This window comes from Psittacula echo (assembly GCF_963264785.1).
Source record: "Psittacula echo genome assembly, chromosome: 10".
NCBI lineage: Eukaryota > Metazoa > Chordata > Aves > Psittaciformes > Psittacidae > Psittacula > Psittacula echo.
In genome coordinates this window covers 16,277,441-16,303,676 of record NC_137741.1, presented here as the reverse complement: position 1 = coordinate 16,303,676, position 26,236 = coordinate 16,277,441, and the positions used below count along the sequence as shown (strand labels likewise).

Below are 26,236 nucleotides of genomic sequence, written 5' to 3'. Positions count from 1 at the left end.
TAATTGCCAGCCCTCAAAGCCTGCCAGCACTGGCTTGAGAATACACTCCTAGTTGTTGCCTGTCACTGCTCACTCCATCCCTCCCCATGACAGAGGGAACCCACTGATCTGCATGTGCAGCAAGGATCAGGATTCCCTGGCCAGGGTTTCAGCTTTGTAGTGTGCAGATGGGGGGCTGTTGGTTTGAAAGGTGAGGAGATAAAGATCAGATGACCTACTGCACCTCCTCAGCCAAGTCAATTTATTTCAAGGGTTTTATGTGAAGGGTAACATATCATCTGCTTAAAGCTCTTCCTAACTGCTCTGGCTTTCTTACACTGGCTCTTTCTAGATAATTCAATATGCATGTTGTTATTCTGGCCTAGCAACAGATACCTGCTCAGCACCTTAACCAATTCCGAAAACAAATGAACCAGTTTGGACATCTGACCTGCCTTGGGCAGCACAAGCCTAAAGCCAGTGAAACACTGTGGCTGCACTCCCACTTACACACAGGCAAGAGAGTAGCTCACACTGGGCTATAGGATCACAGAAGCCAAACTCCTTCCTCCAGACCCCCAGCCCTACTCACAGTAAATCCTCAGCTATGAGTTTCAGAAGTGCATTTCTTGCCAGGTAATGAGTCTGTTAAAGGGACACAGTGGGGGCCTAGGTTGATGTGGTTGGTCCTCATCAGCTCTGATGCACCCCCCCTGGAATAATCACTGCAAGGCTATCGAGCCATCATCATCAACCAGTTCCCTGAAGCATCACTTGTCAATTCTTTGCCTCTCCCAAGCCATCCCTGCCATCAGTTTCCTGCCTCTGCTCCGATACAAACATATTTAGCTGAAGAGAAGCTGCTCTTTATAGACACTTTCCTCTTCTTCTGCCCTCAATTCATAAAGGTTTAAGTTCAGGTCAAGAACATTTGGCATTTCCCCATTTCATTTCTGCCTGGCTGTCAGTAGGGTTGTCTCAGTAGAACCTTTCGTACAGTGTCTGAAATTACCCAGCTCTCTCCATCTCCTTGCCTAAGGACTCCTTACAATACTCATAGTGAGATGATGCCACATCTCAGTGGCATCAAGATGTTTCTCAGTAAACAGAAACCCCAGTCTATTTAGGCAGTTTCTCACATTTCCTTTCCTGGATCCTCTTGCTGGTTCCTCTTGCTGATGATGCTCTCAAAGCTCAAGAGGTGAATGCAGTCCCATTTGCCAAATCACTTCCTCTGATGTTTCTGCCACTAACTTCCCCCCCATCCATCACTCACTCAGAGGTGGCATTTGCCATGCTCTGTGCACAGCAATGTCTCTGAGTCACCCAGACACACTCACTTCTCCCCTTGCATGGCCATGGATTGGCTTCTGGCTTGGTAATGGGCACCATGAACCATCCTTTGGCCAGTTCTGCTTGGTAACAAGCAAGCTTCAGTGGGACTTAATTTAAGCATCCAGCCTGAGCTCCTTTAGTTAAGAGTCAGGTCTATTTAAGCAGTATTAGCATTCCTGAAGCTTGCTAAGCTTAAATAAAACAATACCACTCAGGATACTTCGAGACAGGGTGAGCTTTTGCTGAAGAGGTTCTATTGAATGAGCTGTTCGAATGAACAACTTGCTCTGTCCCTCTGCGTATATGTAATATGTTTTAAATCACCAAATCACAGCGCATTGTTTGCTGCTGTTCAAGGAAACAAATGATGTGCTTTTAACATAATCACTATCAGAAGTAAATTATTCACCATTTGCTGCTTGGAAATTAAACAGCGAATCTGAATTCCTTTTTGGTTTCTTCCTCTTCTTTCATAATAGATACACAAGCTGCAGGGCACACTTTTATGCTCCCGTAGTCAAGATTCCTGTAGAATTGACTAATAATCTATTTTGCATATTTATAAACACTTTATTATTTATTAATAGAGCATTTCAAGGGTAAATTTATAATCCTGCCATGTGATCTCAGCCTTCCAGAGAAAAATGGTTGCTCGTGTCAAAGAGCTGGAAATTAGAACCAGGGTAATGAAGAAGTGAGTGGGAATCTCTCATTAGTGCGAGAGCAGAGGCAAGGGCTTTTTGCAAGAAGGAATCCATGCACACAAGATGGCTCAAAACCCTCACGTTAAATGCCAAGCACAGAACGCAGTACTCCGGATGTGTCAATTCCCTGCTCTGCTTGCTATAAACCCACAACATAGTGCAGCCCTACCGCTGTATAAACACACTGCCCAACACAACCTGCGCTCTCTCCAAATTGCTGTTACTGCACTCAGCCACTCCATCTCAAGGTGTTTTAAGCTTCAGTAACTTTGAAAAGAATGCTGATGCCCTCCTTGGTGGATTCAAGCCTCAAGACAAGATACAGACGCCCTGTCACCTTCCTCCATCTCACCCAACTGATGCTGGAAATCACAGACCACTCACCCATTCCCAGCATCAAAGCTGGATGTTTCAGGAATCCCATCTCTACCCCAGAGCATTAACAAACTACTCAGAGACATGTCCCATGAGCAAACATATACACACTTATGGTTCTGCTACCAACATTGTTCCAGTGAAAAATAAAACCAAAACACTTTCTAGGTACGCAGGAAAAGCCACTTACCTTCTTTAGGAAGCCCTGGAGGCACATCCTGATCAAGAGTGCACAGCTCCTCTGGTCTCCACAAGCTGTTTACTACTGAAACACAGCCCAGCCACCTTGCATCACTTGCAATGATTGTTCCACTTGTGCCCTTTATCACTTTCTGGTCTTCACACCCCTCCCTTCGCACCTCATCAAGCGACCCAATGCCTGCCAGGTACCTTTGTTGCTAAAGATACTCCTTCCACCCCAGTCCTCATCTGTCAGGCCCAGGTGGAAAAGGAATCCCAATTAAGAAGGCACAAGGCCACAGATCCAAAACAGTTGGCAGCTTGAGTAAAGACGTAGTTCTGGGATGAAGGCTTCTGAGTATGCACATTCCTCAAATCACAGCCCTTTAAGTGCAAGGATGCTGAGGCTGCCACAGGGCTTGCACCATGGCTGTGCTTTCCTCACGGCACTGGGGGGGTTCACAGAATCAACTAAGTTGGAAAAGACCTTTAAGATCAAGTCCAACCTTTACCCTGGAACTGCCAAGTCCACCACTAAACCAGGTCACTAATGAATTAATGTGAATACCAAGACCCTTCTCTAATAAGACCCTTCCCAGTGCTGCCTCAGGGCTTGGCAAGCACAGGAGGTCATCTCAGAATCAGTCATAGAATCACGCAATCTACATGCTTGTTTTGGAAGCCGTGTGTCCAGAACTTCACAGCACAAGGCAAAAGTCTGCAACACCGGTGTTGTGTGCATTCCCCAGCCCTAGAAGATGCTTTCTCCTGGCTGCTTCCAGCCATGGAATGAATGACATTTGCTATCCCCGTGCCAGGGCAGTGTTATTCACCCGGTTAACAGTGCAGCTGGGCTTGGCATTGCTGCCCACCGGCTTTCTGCAAGGCTGAGCGTGCTGCTCGTGCCAACCTGTGCAGCCTGAGCCACCAGAACAGCCTCATCTCCATCTCCTAACCAGGCCTTCACGGGTGGGACAGGACGTCGCCATCCTGCACAGAGGGCTGCAAAGCATAAAGCTCCAAGAAACCTCAGGAATCACATCCAGCCCTTTTTCGATCCAGAGCTGGCAAAGCAAGGAGTGTGTAGCGAGGTTTCACTTGGTAAGGGAGAGGTGATTAATGAGTCTGGCTCATAAAAGCTTGGAGAGGGCTCTTCAGCAGCACAACAGGCAGCAGGGCACAAGGTGGGGTCTCCTCCTGTCCAGGGGAGCTCCTGTGCCATTTTCCCTGCACCAGTGGCATCAAGGGGCTGGCACTGCGATGGGGCAGAAGCCTCTGGACGGTGATGCTTTTCTGCACTCATTTGATTGTATTTTCCTGAAAGGATCTGGGATCGTTTGGAGTTTTCTTTGATTTGAATTTCAGAGGAAGCGGAGCAATGCGGCTGTGCCCCTGCCTTCTGATGGGGAGCAGGTGGGGAAGAGCACAAGTAGAGGAGAGAAGGTGAATGGAGCTGCAGTTTGGCAGCGTACCCAAGTGTGGCAGCGTGTCAGTGATGACATTTAATTGCTCCCTGCGACTCAAATAATGTGGAAAGCATCAGTAATAATAGCAGCTTCGTTATGTTCCTTTTCTGATGCGCTGTCTAAAAAGCTGAAGTGTGAGGAAGGACATTTGGAAACAGCGTTTTAGGCTTCCTTTGGCATTTTGGTTTTTCTGCAGAACCTGAAAATACTTCAATGCAGCCTATTAAGGGCTAATATAAATGTGTGCAAACAGGAAACCTGCGCGCAGAATACAAATAACAGGTTTTTAGTAGGTGGGATGTTAGTTGGTGATTGCAGTGCTGAAGAGCTGAGCTTCTGCCTCCCCCCCATCTTTGACCCTCCCAAAAATGCATGAGCTGCTAGAACAGAGACCAACCAAAACAGAGATCAACCAACACCCCTTGTTAGGAGCTATTTTTACTCAGCACGAAGCAAAATACGTCCTGGTGGCTTAGAAGCCTTGTTGGGGTGGAAGTAGGAAGGTGGAGGGGACACAGCATGACTTGAAGAGCTGGAGAAGAATCTGTTCCTGCCGCCTTGGCTGCTGTGAAGCTCAGCTCAGACCCTGCTGCTGCGCATTTAACATGGCCAGTACATTAAATCATCTCACTCTATGGCTCCATCTGTCTCTCCATCACATCCCACTGGCCAGCTTCCATCAGTCGGGTGTTTGGGAATACAGGGTGGCATCTCTGAGCACATTGTAGGTCTCAGGACGTAGGCATGTTTTCCTTTTTTGAGTTTGCCCATCCTGCTCCCGCTGCCACCAACACAAGTGTGGAGCCATCCCACTGTTTGCAGGAATATCGACGCCTCATGTATGTAAGACAGATAGATTGATTTTCTTTTCACCCCAGTGCACAGAAGGGAGACACGCTAAAGAGACGCTTTCATGGCATTGGAGGTGGTGGATAGATAGGTGGTCGCATGATAGGTTTTCACGTGAGATGCTAGGGTTTGTCACAGCTCAACCTCCTTTTCAGTCTGAAACGTTTGCATTGTCAGTGGGTATTTACTGTCACTGCTGTGATGAGCTTTCCTGGCACTGGTGAGCACCGACTCACTGAGAAGGAAGAACTCAATGTAGCAGCAGCCTGCAGCTATAGGAAGTGAGAAAATCCTCTTGCACGTAAGAAAAGAGGCTAAGCTGAGATTTCACAGCTTGCTGAGATGCGGTCTTTGCAATGACCTACATTTGTACATGATATACGGGACCCAAACCTAAGCAAGACATGATGGAGGAGCTGGGGAAGGGAAGAAGGGGTGTGTAGTTCCCAGGAAGGCTCTGGGAGACTGCGGTGTTTGGAGCTGGACCCTCAGTGCTGGGATCAGTGCTGCATCAAGTGTGCTGGTGCTAAATCAAACCGAGGTGCCTGATCTGTTTCCCGTCAGCTGATAACAAGATGAAATCAGTGACAGATACATCTCTCCCTGGGCTGCCTCAGAAAGATGAGGAGAAGAGGAACATCGATAGTGATTTGTCCAGTGCACCTGAGTATTGAAATAAATAGCTCGGGAGAGACTTGAGACTATTTGTGTTCCCCCAGCTCTTCAAGCCATGCTGTGTCCCTGATGCCAGGTTATCCAGGGCTTGGAGACATGCCCTGGGTGAACACTGTTGTCCTTTCAGATATTACCGTGCCACTCAAAAGCCACCATGCACAGATAGGTGACCCAGCTGGCTGTTGTTAGCATGTAATAGCTAACATTACACAGGGTATGTGGGCACCAGGAATGATGTTCTTTTTCCATGCCTTGTTCCCAGAGCATAGCAGGATGCTCCTTTTTCTCTTTTCTCTCTTTCTTCACCCCATTCCTCCTCCTTTGTATTATTTTGTGTTTTCTTTCATGTTCAGCTTGTGCAAGGAGTTACCAATCACAGTCTAGCACCATTTAAAATGTCCTCCCAACCATGCGGAATGTAGCAGGCTTGTGAGGGCTTTTCCTTTTCCCTGTGCACAATATCCAGCCAGTATTACTCATATTTTCTCAAGACCGAAGGTATTCTTGGTGTTGAGGTGACATGATGGATGGAAGGAAGATGAGGTCTGAAGGGATCAGTGAAATCGGCGCTTTCATAAAAGATGGATGAAGCATCTGAAGAATTCCCTTAATCACAAAAAGCATTTTCCAGGTTGGGTTTTTTTAGCTCCCCAACTTGAAGGAAGAAGAAATGTGGAGTGAACAACCTGCCTCCAGTGAGGCCAAGGCACACAGTGTGTGTGTGTGCCTTTGCTTGTCCCTGCCAGCTCCATTCAACACATCAGAGAGACAATAGGAACGGTAAAATTCCTTTTGTTGTCCATTCTTCTCCTGTAAGAACATACAGATAGTCCTGGGTGAGCAGATACCTTTACACAGAGACCTGAGTTTGCTGTTGGCTTAAGCAAGGCATGGTTGCAGCCACATGTGGAGGACACGGCTGGTCTCAGCAGCATCCGGTCATAACTTCCCTCCTTGGAAACCCAGGCAAAGCCGGGCATTCATGTGTGCATTCCAGACTCAACCTGGAACTAGGAAAAACTGGCAAAAGGGGCTTATTTAGAGCCATGAATGTAGGTCATGCTGAAGATGGACAACCTGCATTTCCCAGGTTTGAAACTGCAGAGCAAAGTATCGATCATTGAGCCCTGCGACCTGACTGCCTCTGAGATGGGGGAAGGCAGCCTCAAAGGTCTGGAGTAGGCAAGGACATGGCCTGTTTTAGGGAAAAACTGAGGTGCACTAGACTTGGAAATACAGTTTGTATTGGAAATACAGAGCCAGTATTGAAGTTGTACTGAAAGGGCTGTGAGCACCCTGGAGTGGCTCTCGGTAGTGGAATCACGGATGCCTGTGGTGCAGTTGGGAGCTGTATGGAGCTGTACATCTCATCTTTTCAGCAACAATCAAGGCTCACTACTCTGGAAGAAGTTAAATGGCTTGCCCTAGGTCAAGCAGGCCGTTTTAGCAGAGCTCCATGAACCAGGCTCTCTAGGGAGCATGAATAAATGAGATCTGCTCCCCTCTTGAATCACGGCTCCTATTCCACCTATTGCCTTCAGGCCCATGTTCTGCACTACTGCTCCTGCCCCTCCTCAGGCTCTCAAACACTGCCTTGAAAGGGTTTTAAAAGATCCCAAATGAAGCTCATTTGTTTATTCATTGGTACTTTGGTGTGTTTTATACAGGGTTGTCAATTAATCAATTTCATCATCTCAGTGTTCACCTATTAGCACACTTCTCTGCACGCCCTGCCCCCTGCAAGGTCTTCTAGTTAGGGTTTTGGAAGTGAAAACAGCACAGACTCAGATTCAGGAGGTGGAGCTGCAGGAAAAACCCAGCCCTTTGCAGCAATAGGAGGCTCAGAGGAGGCTCACGGTGTTTTGCAGAGGTGTGCTCAGGTCACCAACCAGTGCAGCACGCTCACACGTTGCATGAGAGCTGGAGCTGCCGTGCCCGGTCCAAACGCATCCTCCTGGGTGTGTGTTTGATGTTGGAGAGATGGAGCACGCTGGATTTCAGGCTGTGTGTGCAGGTCAAGAGGCAGGACACAAAGTTTCTTGGCAGCATTGGGCAATTAGCAGCCCTTTTGGAACCCCCAGCAGCATGTGTGCTGTCACCTCCATGCTACCTGTATAGTCTCATCAGTCTTCTTAGCACTTGCAATCGCCAAAGCCTTAGCGAGTGATCAAGTGTTGGATACCCTGCTCAGCTGTCTTGACGTTAACTGAAGAAGTATTAGCATAATAAACGTTTTTCCTTGTTGTTTCAAGCCTCAGCACTGAACATTTTGTAGAATTTGACTGCAAATTTGGACCCTGTGGCTTTTGTCAAAACACTAAATGCCGAATTCTCCACTTCCCTTCCTTCTGACATCGCTAATGATAATAATTGTCGCCTCACAGCTGTTAATCCTCTTTGCAAAACGCTCTGCTGGTCTCAGTCTCCTCTGCCCTGCGTATTCTGCAGTCATTTATATCAATTCAGTGTGACCATGGAAATGACCTGGTGGGACTTCAAAGTGCTGTAAATGACCACAGAAGGGATCGGCACGCACTGTTCAGGCATGGCTTAACCGGTTATTGAAGTCTTGGTTGGTTTGGAGCTGGAGTCTGTCCTCCAGTGTGGGTATGGCACAGCCGTGTCTCACTGCAAAGGGATATATCATGTGAGGAAAATCACAGCAGAAGGCGCTTGTCGGAGCAAGGACCCCTCCTGAATCCTGCCTCAAAGACCCAGACAAAATAACTTCATTTATTTTCTAAGATGGGCAAAATCTAGGCCAGTTGCTGTGTTAGAAACACACCCAAGCAAACGGAACCTGCAGGTGATGAGCCTGATGCCCTGTCTGAGATACTGAAAGTCTTTACAGCTATCTTCTCTAGATGTGGAGATGCTAAGCCTCAGCTCATTTTATGCACCTCTCTAAAATCATATCTGAAGTGATGGGTCCCCTCAGACTAATACTAACGTAATGATGGCCATGTCTCTGGGACAACCTTTGCAATGGGCGCAGATAAATCAAGCACCAGTTATGGTGCAAATTCAGCCTCACAAGAGAATGGCATAGACCTTGAGTGCTCCCTTGTATAACAGCAGCAGTGAGGTTTTATTTAATGTTCTCCAGCAATCTATCTCCAAGAGCTTTAACAAGGTGGGCTACTGCTTCTCTCCTCCTTTAGAAAATGAGGAGAGGCAGCAGAGACACTAAATTACCTCCTCAAGCTCACTCATTTGAAGGGCTGCCACCAGGAAAAAAATCCCCATTAAATATACTTCTGAGGAAATTCTCAATTGTCTGTGCTCGGAGTTTTCCATGGGAACAACAGGATCTCTGCAGATGTTCTCGACTGAGAAAAACCCAAGCCACGATGAGATGATCTGACCTGCAAATTTCAGACGTGTTTTCATCTAACTCGTAGACCCCAAAGCCCCACAGTGAAGTGTTGTGATTAGCAGAGGAGCACCAGGGTGTGTTATAGCCAAACTGTGATGTCAGTGGGGCAGTTCAGCAACACAGGTGAGTGTTAGGCTGAAAGCTTTTTAGTCTTCCTAATGCCTCTGTATGTGCCTTTCTGTGGTTTTCTCTTTCTGTGGGGTTTGTCTTCGTTCCTCAAGAAAGCAAACGCTGAGACACTGCAGTGGGAATGGTCCTCTCCCCACTGGTGGGTAGGAGGGGATTAAAGCTCCAAAGAGATGGATCACACTGGTTGTCCTGCTCACAGGCCCCCTCCCTTCTGCAACAAGTCTGTGTGCTTAAAAAAGAGCCTATTCGTGTCCAGCCATGAAGTTTTGAACTGTCCAAACACTCAGCTTTATGATAACTATTGAGGTGTCCAAAAGGAAACAGCTTTTCCTTGTGGTCTGTAGAAGTTTGCTAGTCCAGGTCCTTTGGTACCGCCTTTCCCTGTTTCTTCCTCCTGCTTTATTTAAGCCCTGAGACCAGCCCACTGCAAGATTTGGTTCTTTCTTTTTATGAAATTGCAGTCCATTTACCATTGTAAAACCTTACCGTAAATAACTAAAACTACAGCTGTCAAAACAAATGGCTGAAGCCCATTTTGGCAGTGCAATGAAATAGCATCCTACCAGGTTGGGGAGGGAGAGGCTGTTTTCTTCTTGTGGTTGCACACTGGCAGCCGGGAGCCTGTCAGTGCCCTGTGATCAGCAATGAGTTTCCCAGCCATTAGTTCAAATTAGAGCAGCTCTGATGACAAGTCTGATGGCAGCTCCAGCTTCTAATGGCTGAGGAAGATGCAGACTGACCCTTCTCACAAGCAGAGCAGGATGGTTTAGTTTGTCCCAGTTTCTGGAAAGAGGAACAGGCACAAAGCACTTGTTTAATGCTGTGTTCAGTTGGGTTTGCAGCCAGGAGGTCTGGGGCCAGCAGCAGCCATGTGGCTTTGGTTAGAGAAGTAGAAATCACTGCAAGAAACAGCAAATTCCTGGCGTCCGGGGAGGTTGCAGCCTCCATGCGTTTTGCAGAGTCTTCCCAGGGCACTTTCTTTGGGTTTCATTTCAGATCTACCTTTTCCTGATCTACTCCTCCTAAAATACAGCTATGGAGACTTTTTTGATGCAAGTAAATACACAGTGGGTTGAAGTGTGTGCAGCAAGTGAAGGGGCTTTGAGACAACAAGGCTGGAGGTGGTAGGAGATTTCACTTGGGCCTCTGGCTCTCAAGGTCTCTGCTCCCAGCAGAGAATGAAAACAAGCTCTTAATATCTTCAGAACCTCTGGTTTCTCCCCCAGTCTCTTACCCTGAAGAGATTTTCCTACCTCATTTCTAACAGTGAAGGTCTTGATTCAGGAGCTGCAGCCATGGAGGAGATGAAAGTAAGTTACAGCTGAGAACGTGATGCGAGCTCTGGGGAAAAGCCGAGCTTTGCAAGGGTGGGGAATAGAAGTGCTGTGAGCTGGAGCAACGTTTTTTCACAGATCATGTGATACGTTAGGGTTTTTGAAGTCACAGCTCTTGAACTTGAGATTATTTGCGATGCTCAGCTTTCATTAATAGAACAAAAGCTGCAAGTTTCGTACCCTCATGGCTGCAGGGAAAAAGGCTTGAAAAAGGACTTTAAGAACCAGAGAAACATAACAGAATTAAAAATAGATGGCATACAGAACCATTCCCACAGGTATTATACCAAAACACTGCTGCGATTTGGGAGAAAGGTTGAACTCTGGAGATACCAGCTCCAGCGCTTGTACTTCCTTCCCAGGAGAGAGAAGCATCCTGAAATGGCAAGAGTCCTTCATAGGGATTTACTCTGTCCTCACACTCCTACCCTGGGTTGCAATGACCCAGACAGTGTCTGTCTCTGCCACATGCTTCTGTCTGGTGCCTGCTACCTGCAAAGGATGCTTTGGTTGGGATGATTCAAGGAGCAGAGCACAGGTCCAGGAGCAAGGAAATCTGGGCTTTTCACTCTGACCCTGCCACTAACTTGCTGCCTGATCTGCGGTGGGTCACTTAGACCAACCTATCCTATCCTGTATCATCCAAAGCACCTTGTGAGCAGTTGGCTTGTAGAAATACAGGGCACCCACCTCTGCTGAACACCAAGCTCTATTTTTAAGTGCTTGGCTTTAGCTATGGAGATGACAGTAAAACCCTTCATGCCTCTGTTTTCCTTATCTGTGCAGTGAGGATAATAGCATTGGCTCATTGTTATAAATTGCACTGAGCCTTTCGTCCGAGGCGGGAGCGGATGTTTCTCAAAGAACCTCAGGCATTTGGAAGTGTAAGTCCTGCTGAAAATCAGTTTGCAATTAGTCAGATGACTTCTGAAACGATTTTCTCCCTGTATCTCCCTGCTGGAGCACGAGGTCTCATTTCTTGCATGTCGCTGTTGCTTTCACTCCAGAGCAGGAGCATTTGCTTGCTAAGCTGCTAAGCAAACCCTTCTCCATTCCTGGAGACCTGGGCCTGGACCTATGTCTCTTAGTTCCTTGTGCCCTCATGAAGTGAGCTCTGGGCACTGCTGGCTTGTAGATGCTGCTCTTAGCCAGAAGCATCCAAAATCACAGCTGTTCTTGGATTTCTCTCCATTCATGGGTCTGGCTGAGCCCTTTGGGTGGCTTTAAATGCCACCTCCCCTGTGACTTGTTAAAGTGCTTCATCAGTGCCCATCTTCCTCTGCAGGGATGACCTTTAACTCATCTCTGCCGTTGCTACCTGACTCGGATCACCTGAGAAGAAAGGTTGCCATGGCGATTTCATATTCTGCTCAGCCAAAAAAACACAGCTTCTGTATCTTATTAAATGCTCCCTCTTGAGGACCCTATGTGTGGAAAGCCAAGGCCAGGGGTTGCCTGTGCTCACTGCAGCGAGGAGTTTGTTCACCAGGAGTTTCCCCATCAGTCAGCATTGCTGTTCCTTATTCCTTTGCCAAGCCCAAGGGTGTGTTTTTCCCCACGTGAGGGTAGGAGCTGGGGGTTGAAAGCCATCAGCAGCACTATGAAAACACTCCTCTGCAAAATGTCAACCTGCCTTTTCAAGGGGATTTTTCACCGCTCTGAACTGTGTTGTCAAATGTAAGGAGCAGATGTGTAATGAGGATCAGTTGGGAGCCCTAACTGGATCAGTATTCAATGGGCTGCTTTTTTCCCCAGTTTTTGTTTTATCCTTGGGATTCTGTTTTCACAGGGATACTCGTTAAATTTTAGAAGCTAATCTCTGCTGTTTCAACCATCAGCTCAGGGAACCTTGGTCTCTGGGGGCTGCTTGGAGCCACCACTGCTTGAAATCACCTGGAAGGCAGACAGAAAACCACAGAACCATAGAATGGGATGGGTTGGAAGGGACCTTAAAGCTCATCCAGTTCCAACCCCCTGCCACATGCAGGGACACCTTCCACTAGAGCAGGTTGCTCCAAGCTTTTGAACACTGCAAGGGATGAACCAACCCAGGATGCTTCTGCAGGAACAATGAGAACCATTTTGGGGTGTAGGCAGTTCTTTTCTTGCAAAAAGCCAAGTAGCATGCATAGTGAAAACTAAGGTCTAAAAGCACCAGCGTTATGGGAGTGATGGAGAAAGAGCCAGGGAGTGCTGGGGTGGTTGGCCCAGGGTTCTCTTCTCTGCTGAGAAATGTGAATACTCACAGGCATGAGGAAAGGCTCCAGCTCTCAGAGATGTCCACTGCATTTATCTCCAGGTGGAGGGGACACCCACAGCCACATGCAGCAAACTCCTAACTGCTTCCAAGACCATGAACTCATATAACCCCTTTAAAACAGCCAGTGATGATGCCCTTATGCCCTGCAGCTGCCTCTCCTGGCCTCATTACCTCCCTTCCATCATGTGCCAGCATTTTCCTGTTGTTCCCTGTCAGAGGCAACAGGTGCTGCACAAGATGATTTTAGCGCTCCTGTCACCAAGCACAAAATGCATCGTGCTCTATCATCTTGGAAATTACAGCCGAAACCCTTCTGAGCCATCCAAACATCATCCCTGCCCAAATCCCAATGTCTTCCGCATCCCAGCTCCTGGCATGTGGTCCTGCTCTCCATCCGCTGGCATTGCATAGCAGCCAGATGTATCTGATGGGGAAACAGCCACCCAGCAGATCCCTTTGGCAGCGTGGAAGCCGCTCCCTGCACTTTATTGTCTCGTGCAGCACGTGCTTCCTAACAGGAGAACCTTTCCCAGAGGGTTTATTTCTCCATGTGAACTCAGTGTCCTGGAAGCTTTTATACAAACAATTGTTCTTTGACTTTCTTTCTCTCACCCCCACCAAACAACTTCAAGTGGATGATTTTTAAACCATCCTGGTTTCCTATAGTTGTTCTTTTATTGGGTTTTTAATTAAAACCTTGGGAAGACCATAAAAGACACATCACAGATGCAACTGTTTCCATACCCCGTTTCACATTAAACACTCATAAATAACCACACACCCCTACAGAACCTCCTTTCTGCTCCCTTTGCCCTGCAGCACATGCAGGGCTCCAGGGGGTCCACATTTTTAACAGATCCTTTGGCTAGGAGCTGGCTCCTCTTCCAACACACATGTAACACCTTCTCTCCATCCCTAATTGCATTTCATTTAACACATGCAATTACCAAAACGACTCCTTCCAAAAATAAACCACAGGATGTTCAGAGCTGCGTGGCTTCTCAGATGGGTTTCAGCCAAGAAATCTGTGCCCTCCTGGTCTCCCCTGGAAAGCCCAGGAGCAGGCTGGTGTGCTTGTAAAACTGCTCCTTCCATAAAATCCCAAGAAGAGATGCCAGGAAGCCCGTACTCGAGGCAGGTGAGACACCCAGGTTACAAATCACAGCGCCTGCCCAGTCATTTCTAGGCATTTGTTACGGTGTCTTAAGTCAGCAGCCTCGACAACTCCCCTTGGTCTCCAGCCAGCAATAAAAGTGCTGAAGGAAATCAGGCCACAGTGATTTCCCCAAACCACAGAGCTAACATGCATGGTGATTAATTCTTATAGCGGAAAGAGGGCTTTTTCCTGCTATGAACTCTCTCAGGGGCTGACACAATAGCCTTGGCGCTCATCCCGTGCCTTTAATCATGTGTCCCACACAGTTCTGTAGGCAGATTCAGCAGAAATCTTCCCAGCACGGTGCCTGAAATCGAGCTGCCGAGGTCCATCCTTTGAATGGGAGATGTGACCTTCTGATGTGGTGGATGAAATCACAGTCCTGATGGGATTGGTGGAAGCTGCCTCTTGACAATCCTGAGATTGGATATAAGCAAGAAGTGCTTTACTGTTAGGGTGGTGAGGCACTGGAATGGGTTGCCCAGGGAGGTTGTGAATGCTCCATCCTTGGCGGTGTTCAAGGCCAGGTTGGATGAGGCCTTGGGTGCCATGGTTTAGTGTGAGGTGTCCCTGCCCATGGCAGGGGGGTTGGAACTGGATGATCTTAAGGTCCTTTCCAACCCTAACTATTCTATGAATCTATGTCTGCAGTGAGCCCAGGATGTGTCCCACCATAAGCTGGCTTCTCAATGCAAGGAACAGCATCGCATGCTAAGAAAGACCTGGACTCTTTTGGGCTCATTATTTGTTTTAAAGATAAGAAAACATCCAAATCTAGGGCTTGTGGTTAATATAGAGCTTGTAGGAGCAAAGTTCATTTTTCCTAGAGTTATCTTAGTTATGGAAAAACTTCAAGAGTCCTTTTTACAGCTTCCTTGAATTTGTCATTGAAGGTTTCCTGAATTATGCTTGCAAACCTCCTTAAATCAGATCACAGATGGACCACAAATGCCATGCTATTGAAGTTGAAGGACACAGCTTACTTTCTGGGGAATAATGCATTGCAGCAAGATGATACAGAATAACTAGGATGATTTTTGTTTTGTCTTCTTTTAACCATGTTTCCTTCAAAGCTTCCATCCACAACATAACATTCACCCACCCCCGTAACTAACTCATTATTTTACAGCAAGTAAAATCAAACAGGAGACAAATGACGGTTGTTTAGTGCCATTAGTTTCAATGGCTTTACACAATATTTGAGTCATTGGCTCGCCTCTTGCTTTGGAGGCATCCCAAATCTGGATGAATCTACACACGCATTATAAACCATCCATGGGGCCAGGCCAGGCCTGCCTAGCAGATGGAGGTCCATATGCTTTGGCTCTGCACCCATATGGAACACTAATATGCAGTCCAGGAACAGAGCATGCCTCTTCTCCTCTTTTCTAGCAATCTCAAATCCAAAGTCATTTTCAGAGAGGAGCAGAGTTAGGCAAGTTCACATGGAACCTGTGCAGCAAGATGCTACAAGACTGATGGTCCAAGCACAATATTTTTCTTGCTTTGTAGCCTAAATTGCACCATTCTCTAGAAAGCAGAGTGTCAGGCTTTCCAGAGTGGTAGTTCAAAACCCCATTACATCCTTACAATGTGCTTTAACCTTTGCTACCTGGATTGTGCAAGAGCATGGAGTGCTTCATCAGCCCTTGCTGGAGATGATCCCTGGAGCAACCAAACCAGCAAATAGCTGTGGATGTTGCACAGTGCCTGGGAGGTTTTGTTTGCTGGAGGCACAGGATTAGTATCAGATGGCCTGACACCATTTCAGCATAGAGAGACTTAACTTTTATTGCTGGCTGCACTCCTCCAGCAGTGCTGGCAGGTTTGTTCTGGCACTTTGAGGGGGGACAACACCCCAGCTGCTTTTTGGCATTGTCCTGGTGCCTAATCCTTGCTCAAACTCTGTGCTTCTCTCATCAAAACAGTGCAACAGATACAGCACACCTCTGCTTTGAGCATGTGAGCAGTAAATTCAGTCTTTGCACTGTGCCATCTTAAGGAAGGTATCTCCTTTAAGGCGGCATCTCCTCAGCCATCCCTGGCATATACCCTCCTCTTGTCCTGTGCCTTTTTTAAGCTGTTGGAGATAGCTGCTGCTGGCTGAGTGCTGAGGATTCTCTTGCTAACCAAGAAGGAGATATTTCCATCCAGGCTGTTACTTCATGTTTGTTCTCAGCTCATGCACAAGGTCATGAGAGCATCACAGTAGGAAGGGTTGGTGGGAGCTGATTGCACTTCTTGTAGAAGTGCTTGTAGATTTGCTTGCAGATGATGTTAAGCAGCTAAATGCATCTGCCTTTAGCTGGATTGTAAATGTAATTGGCATGTGATGGCTTTGCTCTTGCATCGGGTGAGGTTTGATGGAGCTGAACAGGAGTTATTTCCAGCTGGAAAAGGAACTTATTGCTGAATGCCTTGATGTTGCTAGTACTAGGAGAGAAGTCCGTCCTCTTGAGAGTATGATTTCTTTTGGTTATCATTCAGGCCTCTCTCCAAGGTCTTTCTCTGTCATTTCTTTACATACATGGGTGATGTGCAACTGTCTGGGGTCAGAAACAAGACATGTTGTCCATTCCCTCTCCAAACTGGAGCTTAAGCTGTGAATGCTGCAGTATCCACAGTGATGAGATGACCCAATGTACAGCATGGATACAAGCCATCCTATGATGGTACTGGAGTTGCAGAGGAGACTTGCCAGCTTGTGGGTGCTCAGTTATTGTCATAGGGAAAAAATAAGATTAAATAGAGGTGAAGAAAAGGAAAGCTAGAAAGCATTTGATGTAGTCAAAAGGAGGACCCCAAAGTGAAATTCTGCTGTCCGATGCCAAAGGCACTACGGTAACATTTAGAGATGAAAATAGGTGTTAATAAACCATTCATAAATATGAGAAGTCCAAAAAGGAAAGCAACTAAAACACTGAGAGAGCTGAAAAGTGTGTGGTTTAACAAAGCGTTCCCTTGGAGACCATGGTTATGCGCCTGGTTTTACCTCCTGATGTTGAGGGGCACTCTGGAGTAAAACCACTTCCCTGCCATCCCCTGTGGGTCTCTCAAAGCTTTAAGCTTTAATTTCCGTAGTTTCAAGCCTCTCTAGCATGAAATAGGATCCTTTAAATCTTTAAAAGGATTGGTGGTCAAAAAATAATATCTACATCTCAAGATCTGTAGATGGCTTAACCTTTCTTAGACTGTTTTGCACAAAATGAAAACCGAATTCCTTTGGGATCAACTGAAACCATTTATGTCCTTTGAGCGAGACTGTGATGTCCACAGCGTTCAGTGTTATTCCCAAGCAGTATCCAAACTGCAATGTAAAAATGCAAACAATTTTCATTACACCTTCAAAACAAAATGTTGTATCTTCCTGGTTTGCAAGACTGGTGTCTTCAGGAATAAAAAAAGAAGATGATTCAGTAGTCTCTTGGCATTAAACTAAAACCCCCTCAGGCAGCTTGAAATAAATGAGAAAAAGAAGTAATTTGATTCACAACGGCTATTTGCACTTTGTTCACTTATTATCTGGGCTGTGACTGAAGCAGAGGATTGGTTATTGACCCTGCACCAAGCCTTGGCTGATGAAGCGTTGAGGGGAAGGTGATTGTCTCTCCTCCATCCCATCATCCATCATTCAGTAGCTGGGAGGGAAGCGGTTGTTCTGCCAGCCCTGCCTGGACAAGGGGCTGTGGATGCAGGAGGCAGCGGGGGTCCTGCGCCACGGCTCAAAGGAGCTGCTGCAACTCACCTAAGTCAGCTTTAAATAAGGCAGAACAAGCACGAGTTATAAGGGATCTTGGCAGCACGGAGCCTGCAGACTCTGCAGCTTGACCGGAGGAGCCGTACTCTGTGCCAGTGCAAGATAAAGGCGAGATCTCCCCCAGGAGAGCAACAGCCACGTCACTGTAGATATATAGATACTGTTGTAGGAAGAACAAAACTGCTGTGCTGTTGCATTCCTCCTCTGCATGGCTCCGCAGCACACGCACGGAGCAACGAGCACGGAATGAGCTGAATTAAACTTCTTGTCTGAACGATCCTTGTTCAGCCTGGGCAGGTCTGTAATGACAGGTTCATTCACCAGGGACCAAAATCACTGGAGTAATCCAGGGGAGAGGAAAACAGGAGCGAGCAACCCGACAGCATTTGTGAGCACAGTGGTTTCATGGCAGGGCTGGCTGTTAGCCTGGGGACACAAAGAAGCATGTGGCAGATCTGAAGGCCAGGATGGAAGCAGGCAGACCATGGTTAAAAAGCAAAGCAGACCAGGCAGCTGTGCTTCTGGCCATGGTGTGGCTGTGCCAGAAGACAAGAATCCTATCCCCAAGCTGTTGTAAACAGAAAATGCACCAGAGGCACATGGTGAGGAAAAGGATGGGTTTAGCCAGAATCATCCATTAGATTATTACCCCCAAAAACCACACTGGGAAACACAGCCCCAAACTCTGGGCTTAGCCAGGTAGAGACTCAAGTTTACCTTTATTTTACAAGTTTAGGTCACTTGTCAGCATCTGAAAGCCTTTTGGCACAAATATGCCTAACATATGGAATAGAGCTCCCCACCTCAGAGCCACCACACCATCACCAGTTTGGGCTGTCCTCACTGCTGGAGAGAACAGTGGGATGTAGGAGCAAAGACCAAAGGGAGCTACTGCTGTCATTTAGGGCAGTTAAATACATTCATGGTGCAGCACGTGCATCCCTGCTTGAATAGCATCAATACTCTTTGTTTCACTCCTGATGACAGGAGAGCCTTAATTGGGCATGAAGAAACTCATCAAGCAGCAGCCCGGTGTGGCCTCAGGTCCCCATAGCATCTGGCAGCCGCCGTGCTGCTGCCCTGTGGCTGATCAATGGTTGGTGCCTCCCCCAAAATAGCCCAGATATCATGCACCTACCACCAGCACTGCTGCTCCCTGTGCAGAGCAGAAGGTGGACCTGGAACTCTGCTCCTGCTGCTCCACGGGCTTGCCGAGTTGCAGGGGTTTGGGCTTGATGGAGCCAGGTCCCACCTATTTTCTGGCAACAGAGATGATAAAGTGCATTTCCTACCTGAGGAACTGCTCAGAGAACCGGACCGGAGGATTTAACAGAGCTCATTAAAGCAAGGAGAAATTTCTAGGTGTTTCAGTGCATATAAACTCAGCAGGGACCAACCTGCATGGCCGCGAAGTGAAATGGGAGCTCAGCCACTGATTTCAATAGCTGCAGGGTCTTGGCTCTCAGTTTCATGTATTTTTAAAGCAGGGGTGAGCAGGACCCACTCTGGAAACAGAAACATCACCAGCAATTTCATCTCCCTGAATAATTTGCCTCTAACTTGCCTGTGCTTTGATCCAGCAGCTGCTTCAAGGGCACTAGAACATTCCTTCTCCCATCCCTTTTTCACCCTACTTGTGCTGCTGTTGGATTCAGCTCAGTACTCTTCGTAGGCACAGGGAAGACATCCTGGTGGCTTTGGATGACCCCTGGCAGAGCACCGACATCCAACCCAGAAGGGCAAATAAGCCCAGCCTTCCCCTCTCCTTCACTGGCAAAGGAGGTTTGAGGGTCTCCCATTTAATCTCATGGCATTTTATGGTCTTGCCTCCCTTCTCACCCTTCTGGTCCATAAAAATAAATACAGAATAAACATAAACCCCTGCACTTTTATTTCATTTCTTGTATTTTTATTTAAAAAGAAGGTTTGCTAACAGCAATCAGTACCGTGCCCAGGCCCCTCAATACAACAGTTGGCTTTAGCAGTCCCTCCTCTGTGCTAGGGACAAACCAGGGAATTATCCAGCTCTAACAACCACTCCTGAATCACAGGAAGCTCCTTGGGATTGCAGAACTACTTCCACCTTGCAGTTTTACTCTGTCTCCTTCTGTCTCAGGACACCCCTACAGCTTACGCCGAGGTTCACAGCCAGGCTGAGCTTTATCGTGTAATGAAACTCAAGCAAAAATGATCATTAAAAAAGTGCCAGGTTTTAGGAAAATACATAAAAGAAATCATTTTCTGGAGCTGGAAAGAAACATCCCCTCGGTGGCAGATTAGCCCACATTTATCCACTATAATGTTGCTTATACCTTAATCTTAGGCATCTTCATCTGACACTAATTAGCAGGCTGGAGGCTCCTACGGGTACAGTAGCTTCTACATCCCAAAACATGAAAGTGAGCTCTTCCTTTTACCACTTGAAACACTCCATTTTTTAAAGAGACAATGTCAAGTATTTCAGCCCCAAACTGTATGCTTTTTAACCTACAAAACACAGCAGTAGGAGGAGGCACAAAGGTGATGATACCCAGCCAGGAGAGCACGGCAGTGCGTGTCTGAGGCTTGCCTGTGTAGTGTTATTTATCCTCCCACAAATGAAACCCAAACTGCACTCACTGAACCCCGGACTCACCTGCATCCTGGCACTGAGTGCTAATTAGGAGATAAACAGAGCAGGCTACAGAAGCAGAAAATTAAACAGGCTAATCAGATCAATCTAGTTACTTCCCTCAAACCCCCCAAAACTTAGCAAAGAGCAAATGTGGCTATAAAAGCTCCTTTAGATACTGGGCTCTGTCTGAAACGGGAAAAGATTATTTCTTTGACATTCACCACTAGGCAAGCATAACACCAAGGTCCATCTGACATCCGATTTAACTGTTCGGAGTAAGAGCTAATCAAAGCTTGACAGAAAGGACAGAGCGGGACTTCGGGAGTGCAGCGCTGTGTGCTGGTTCTTGGTGGGGAAAGAGAATAAAGTATTTAGAGTTGACAAAGCCTCTTGAAGTCCTGTGGTCTTTCTGCTTGGCTGGGTCTCAGGCCTATTACCAATACTTCAGGGATTGTTTCTGGAGGGGGAGAGAAGGCAGGCTGCTTAGCAGGTAGCATTTGGGAATTAAGAGCTAGATGTACTTATGGTTTTCATGAGCCCTGACAGATGTTGAGTGTCTTTGACTGTGGCACAGTAAGACACTTAATACTCATGGTGCCAGTTTGCAGCAGCAAACCTCCTCTCTGCCACGTTCCAGCATCTTGGCTCCTTTCTAAATTACTCCTTAGAAAAGGAAGAGAAAAATACATGCTCAGCATCCTCATCACCGTCTGCCTGGCTCAATGCCGATGTGCCCCTTCTCCAGAGGCCCTCACATCTCCTCTCTGAGCAAACATCACTAGGATCAGCTTTGCACTGCTCCCCACCACCTCCTGAAGATCAAACTGCAGCCCTGGAGGCTTCACCCTCACCTCTCTGGAGGCTGTGCTCAGCCTGGTGGTCCATGTTTTGGATGGAACTGTGCACCACTGCCTGGCACTGATCCCTGCTGGGCAGGAGACAGGTCCTGCTTGGTTCCATGGGCAGTCCCTTGGCTGTGAGAGCCACCAACAAACCTTCCCTGCCCACCCCGCTCCCTGCCCCTTCCCCTCCCCACCACGAGCACGGGGCCAAGAACGTGCCTCGCTGCAGAGCGCCAGCATCCTTGGCCAAACAAACTAACTACCAACCTTGGACCAGTCACGACAAATGGCTTAACGTTTACCCATCACCTAACATACCCTCAAAAACCAAGGCCACCTTCACACCTTTCGGACGTAGGGCGAGCCCAGCAAGCCCATGGCAAGGGGTCTCGCCCAGGCCAGTCACGCCAGATGCTCCAGCATCTCTCCTGCCCCTTCCTTGGTGAACACCAAACAGTTATAATACTCAGGTCAATATATATAGGTACCACGTATATATATTTGTGTCGCTGTTCTGCGCATTAACAAAGACAACCAACCCCACCAGGCACCGCTTGTCCTTTCTGCTCCCTCCCCTTCTTCCCGTGGCTGTGCAGGAACGTGGCCGGGGACCACCCTACGTGGCCCCATCACACTCCCCCACAGTCAGCTTCAAGGCTCCCTGCTGGTGCAGCGTCTTTAAGGCTTTGAACTCCAAGGGCATGGTGTGCGGGCTGGCCTGCGAGGTGTAGCCATATTTCAGGCTGTCGTAGTAGTGGTACTTGACAGGGTTCTGGTTCTGGTCCAGAGGAAAGGGCCAGAAGCCATAGAGATAGATCTGGTTGCAGAAGCGAGTGGCTAAGGTGTACATGAGGAGGCCGGTGGTGGGTCGCTTGATGTGCACCTTGTTCGTTAGCCAGTACCTGCAAAGGGAGAGTAAAGTGTGTTATTCCCCCTGCACTTGAATTTTATCCCTCCAACCTCTGACTGAGATATATTGGTGATTCAAAGTGAGAGGTTGCTGACTAGCAAAAGAGTTCTCCATGCCAAGAAAAAGCCTCTCTAGGGATTGCTTCATGAATAAGCATCCTCCTGCTCTCTGTCTTGCAGTTACATCACATGTGTTGCTATGGCATTGAAGCATCTCATGCCTCGACAATCCTTTATGAAAAACAAATCGCTTGCAACAGCGGCCTTCACTACTTCAGCCTACAATTATCTTCCAATCAAGCCAGGAGATCAATATCACAGACCAAACCATCTACATGTCAAGTAGACTCCATCAACCCCTCGAAGCATACACACATGCTGATGATTTTCATCGATGAATGAAGATTTTTACTCTGACAGTAAACAAAACAGGGCTGTAAAATCATTTGTCTTGGAATAAAGGGTCACCAGGCTGAAAGAGCTAAAACACACTGCTGTGTTCCCATTAACCCAGTGATTGCTGCTGTGATCCTGGACCAAAACACATCACCACACTGCAACATCAGTTCATGAGACACACAGTATGGAATACTGTGGTATATAATATGTAATACAGGGGTCAGCTGTGCTCTTTCCTGAGAAGTGGGTTGGTTTTTATGAGGAGAAGGACGTAGTGATGCACGAGCATCAGCAGTTGTATTTTGGGCTGCTGATAAAAGTTACTGCAGCATCAACATCGTGTAAGAAGATGTTCCATCACCCAGTGTTTATTGCACTGGCAACTTATGCGGTTTGCTCAGCAGAAAAACACTGTCAGAGGAGCAAAATCAGAAAGAAAAAGGTAGATGTCCCCTCCAGGGTCCACTCCTTCTTCCCCAGCATGTCCAATGCTGGTGCTGCCCCACAGCAGGCAGGGCTAATGCAGGCAGCGCATCCCATTGCGGCCTGTTCAAATCCATGGATTATCTTTAATAGGTATTTCAAAGGGCGTGCATTTAGATTCAGCCTACAGTTATCTTCTAATCAACCCAGGAGATCAATATCACAGACCAAGCCACTGCAGCACTTTGGATAAAAGGTGAGGAAGTGTAGGGGAGCATGTGGCAGTTCTGTGCTTTTTCCAAAGGTCTGGGATGCTGAACAGGGATGGGGAGCCATGAAAAGTGTTGCTCCTCATTTGCACTTTCTGCTGGGCTACTGAGGTTCTGGTGCTCAGACAGCAGGAACCCTTGGGAGAGCTGAGCCTTAATCCTGCAAATTAGCTTTTCACGAAAGCCATTAAAATTTAGCGACCAAGGCACAAAATGTACTTGCTTGCTCTCAGCCAGATAAGAGAAAAATTGACTTTTCTGGGAAATCAAATTCTGGAAGCAGAGTGACTGCCTGGGCATGTGCAGGAAGGTCACAGCAGGGTTTATCATGGTCCCAAACCCCAAGGGTTTGGGGTCAAAGTGCCTGCAGCTTGAGCAAAGGATGAGTATGATGTTTTGGGAAGGAGGTCTCCTTGCCTAACTTATCTCGGTATCCAGCATGAAAAAGCAGCAAGAAACAGGGAAAACCAGTATCTCATTGGCACAGCATCAGTATTTTCTAGGCTTGTCCAGCCGTATGTGTTGTGCTGTAGGGACACAGCAAAGCTCACTGTGGTGTCAAGGCAACCTTCTCCCATAGGTAGCCATAAAACAGCCTCCTTGATGAGTTTATGGGTAAGCACATTAGACCCCTGGTGTGCGGAGAGAAATGGGAGATTATCACAACCATTTAACACTGTGAATTAGGGTATCCTCATGCAGCAGGGAAACTACCTGGGAAGAACTGTCAAGCCACATTAACTGGCTGGCTTTGGGAGAAGGCAACAGGCTTGTCTTGCAGCTGCTTCAGCCTTAAATTGTCCTTTTTCCAATTTCCCAGCTGGAGCACAGGCAGATACTGGTGACCTTCATCCTGCCCGAAGTATTGACTTCTGGGTTTTGCCAAGAGGCTGTAAAAACTCTATGAACACACAATGACCTCAACAGCATGATGAAGTGACCCCTGCAAATGGGTGCAGGACATTCATGTGACCACCAATTTTTCAAGTGTATTAAAGATGACAAACCCAACCTGGATCAACCACAGAAGTGCCCTACAGAAGCACACTGTCCTCTGCTATCCAGCCTTACCAAGACCAACAAAGTATATGCAAGTGGTACCCAAAAGCATCCCTACTAACACCAACCCAGCGTACTCACCTCAGCACACGCAGCTAATGAGCATTCACTCAGTAATTCTGGGGTGGGAACAATTAAAATTCAGTTTCTTATAACACAAAGTAAAAAACCTGGCTCTTTTATCTGTATTTTGCTCTATTGCAGGCATGGTATTGAGAAAATGAGAAGGATGATAAACCTTGCTCCTACAGCATCATAAATTCTCACTGCTGGCTGCAGCTTTGGGAGGGGGTGATGGACTCCAGGCTGTCCCAGCCCACACACACAGATGACATACATAATATATACTGCCCAAACCATAACACAGGTCATGCCACAGCACTTGCAATTTGTTTCCTGCACAGTGAAGGTGGGAAATCCTCCAGTGAGGTCTGGGGAATACTGTTTTAAATGACTGGATTGTGATAGGGGTGTGGGAGCTCTGCAGGAAGATCTCCTTCTTTCCTCTCCCACTACTGGCCAACTGAGACAGTGGTCACGTTCCTGGTGCAGGAAAGAACAGCTGGGGATGGAAATAAAACCTAATTAATTCTGTAAATCCAAATGAGGTTGTCTGGGCACACATGGGATGCTGTGTCAACAGCACACCTTTAATATGTGAGGTCCGGGATTTTAATTAGGAGGAAAGATAATCTTGAAGCAGACAGTAATTATTTTTCAAATTGGCTACACCAATCACCATAACTATTAACTGCATCACTTTATGGAAACAGGCAGCAATTAAAAGAGAAGAGCAAAGAGCAGTCCTGAAACCCAATCCCTCCTTTCTTAGAGCCATTCTCACAGCGTGGACCTCCTTCAAAAGCTGGTGCTGTGCTGTTGCTGCAAATAAACCCTCAGGGGTGGAAGCAGCTACAGAGATAGGCTGGTGCCTGAGTGGGATGCAGCTAGGAACAGGAACCGTGATGCTGTCAGGCAAAAATTGTCCAAGACAGCTCTTGGTTTGGATCATGATAGTGACAGATAGAAAATGTCATCAGATGTTCAAGGCTATCTTTTGTAAGAAGGCAGCCTACACATAAGCTTTAGTACCTATCTGAACTAATACATGATGGTAGCCAAGGACAGAGGCTTCAGGACGGGAATCTCAGTCTTGTCCTGAACAGTACGCAGTTCTGGTTGGTCCTCAACAACATCAATTTTCCAGCAGGTTTCCAAGAAGCTTAAGAAGCCTCCTAAGCAGAACTGCACTGCATTGCTATCGCCTGCCTGACCACCAGTGTAAGCCTCCTGCGAGGTGACCACTGCATTTGGACCTTAAAGCCCCGTGGGAATCCTCTAGGAGACAACTCCAGGAGACAAACCACTCTGAAACTGCCCCTAGGAAGCTGCAGCTCACACAGAAGCCAGGGAAGGTGGCAACTTCCACATCGCACATGTGGAGCACGCACCCCACCACACTGACAGCACAAGGGCATGCAGTGACAGGACAAGGGGGAATGGCTTTAAGCTGACAGAGCGGAGATTTAGACGCTAGGAAAATTCTTCCCTGTGAGGGTGCTGAGGTGCTGGCACAGGGTGCCCAGAGAAGCTGTGGCTGCTCCGTCCCTGGCAGTGTTCAAGGCCAGGTTGGACACAGGGGCTTGGAGCAAGCTGCTCTAGTGGAAGGTGTCTCTGCTCGTGGCAGGGGTTGGAACTGGATGAGCTTTAAGATCTCTTCCAACTCAAACCACTCTATGAATTCAGGGAGCAGACTCTGGCCTTGATATGGGCTGAAACACCAGGTAAAAAACTTGTCCCCAAAGACAGTGTTTGAGGACCACTAGTAAGGGCAGGGTATGAGGAAAACCTGAAGTAACTCGTACCCTCCAGGTAAGGGTTAAAACCTGCAGGATAATGTAGACAGAAAATCCATCGTCCTGACGAATAAAAACCTCAGGTCAATGGAGAAATCAAGTTGCAGCAGTATCAGCTGCATTATCTAATGATACAAATCAGAATAGCTGAAATAATGCAACTTCAGGCCCTTTTAAACCAGCTTATTCATAAAAGTGTGTTACAAACACAAGCTGTTCTGGAGGTGCTAGTCCTTGACTGTCAGAAGCATATTATTAGTCTGCTACACACACCCTGCTCCCATTAGAGC

At 47.3% G+C, this 26,236-nt stretch overlaps 1 protein-coding gene across 2 annotated transcripts in view; it reads right to left on the bottom strand.

Moving 5' to 3' along the window:
• Window positions 1-21,647: 21,647 nt before the first annotated feature.
• The window catches only part of ST8SIA2 (ST8 alpha-N-acetyl-neuraminide alpha-2,8-sialyltransferase 2), a gene marked incomplete at both ends in the record, with an annotated part of 29,884 nt that continues 25,295 nt past the window's right edge, over window positions 21,648-26,236 (bottom strand). For both annotated transcript variants that reach the window (XM_080626525.1, XM_080626526.1), the window contains one exon: window positions 21,648-21,933. In XM_080626525.1, the coding sequence (XP_080482651.1) occupies window positions 21,648-21,933 (286 nt within the window). The remainder of the gene's footprint in view (window positions 21,934-26,236) is intronic.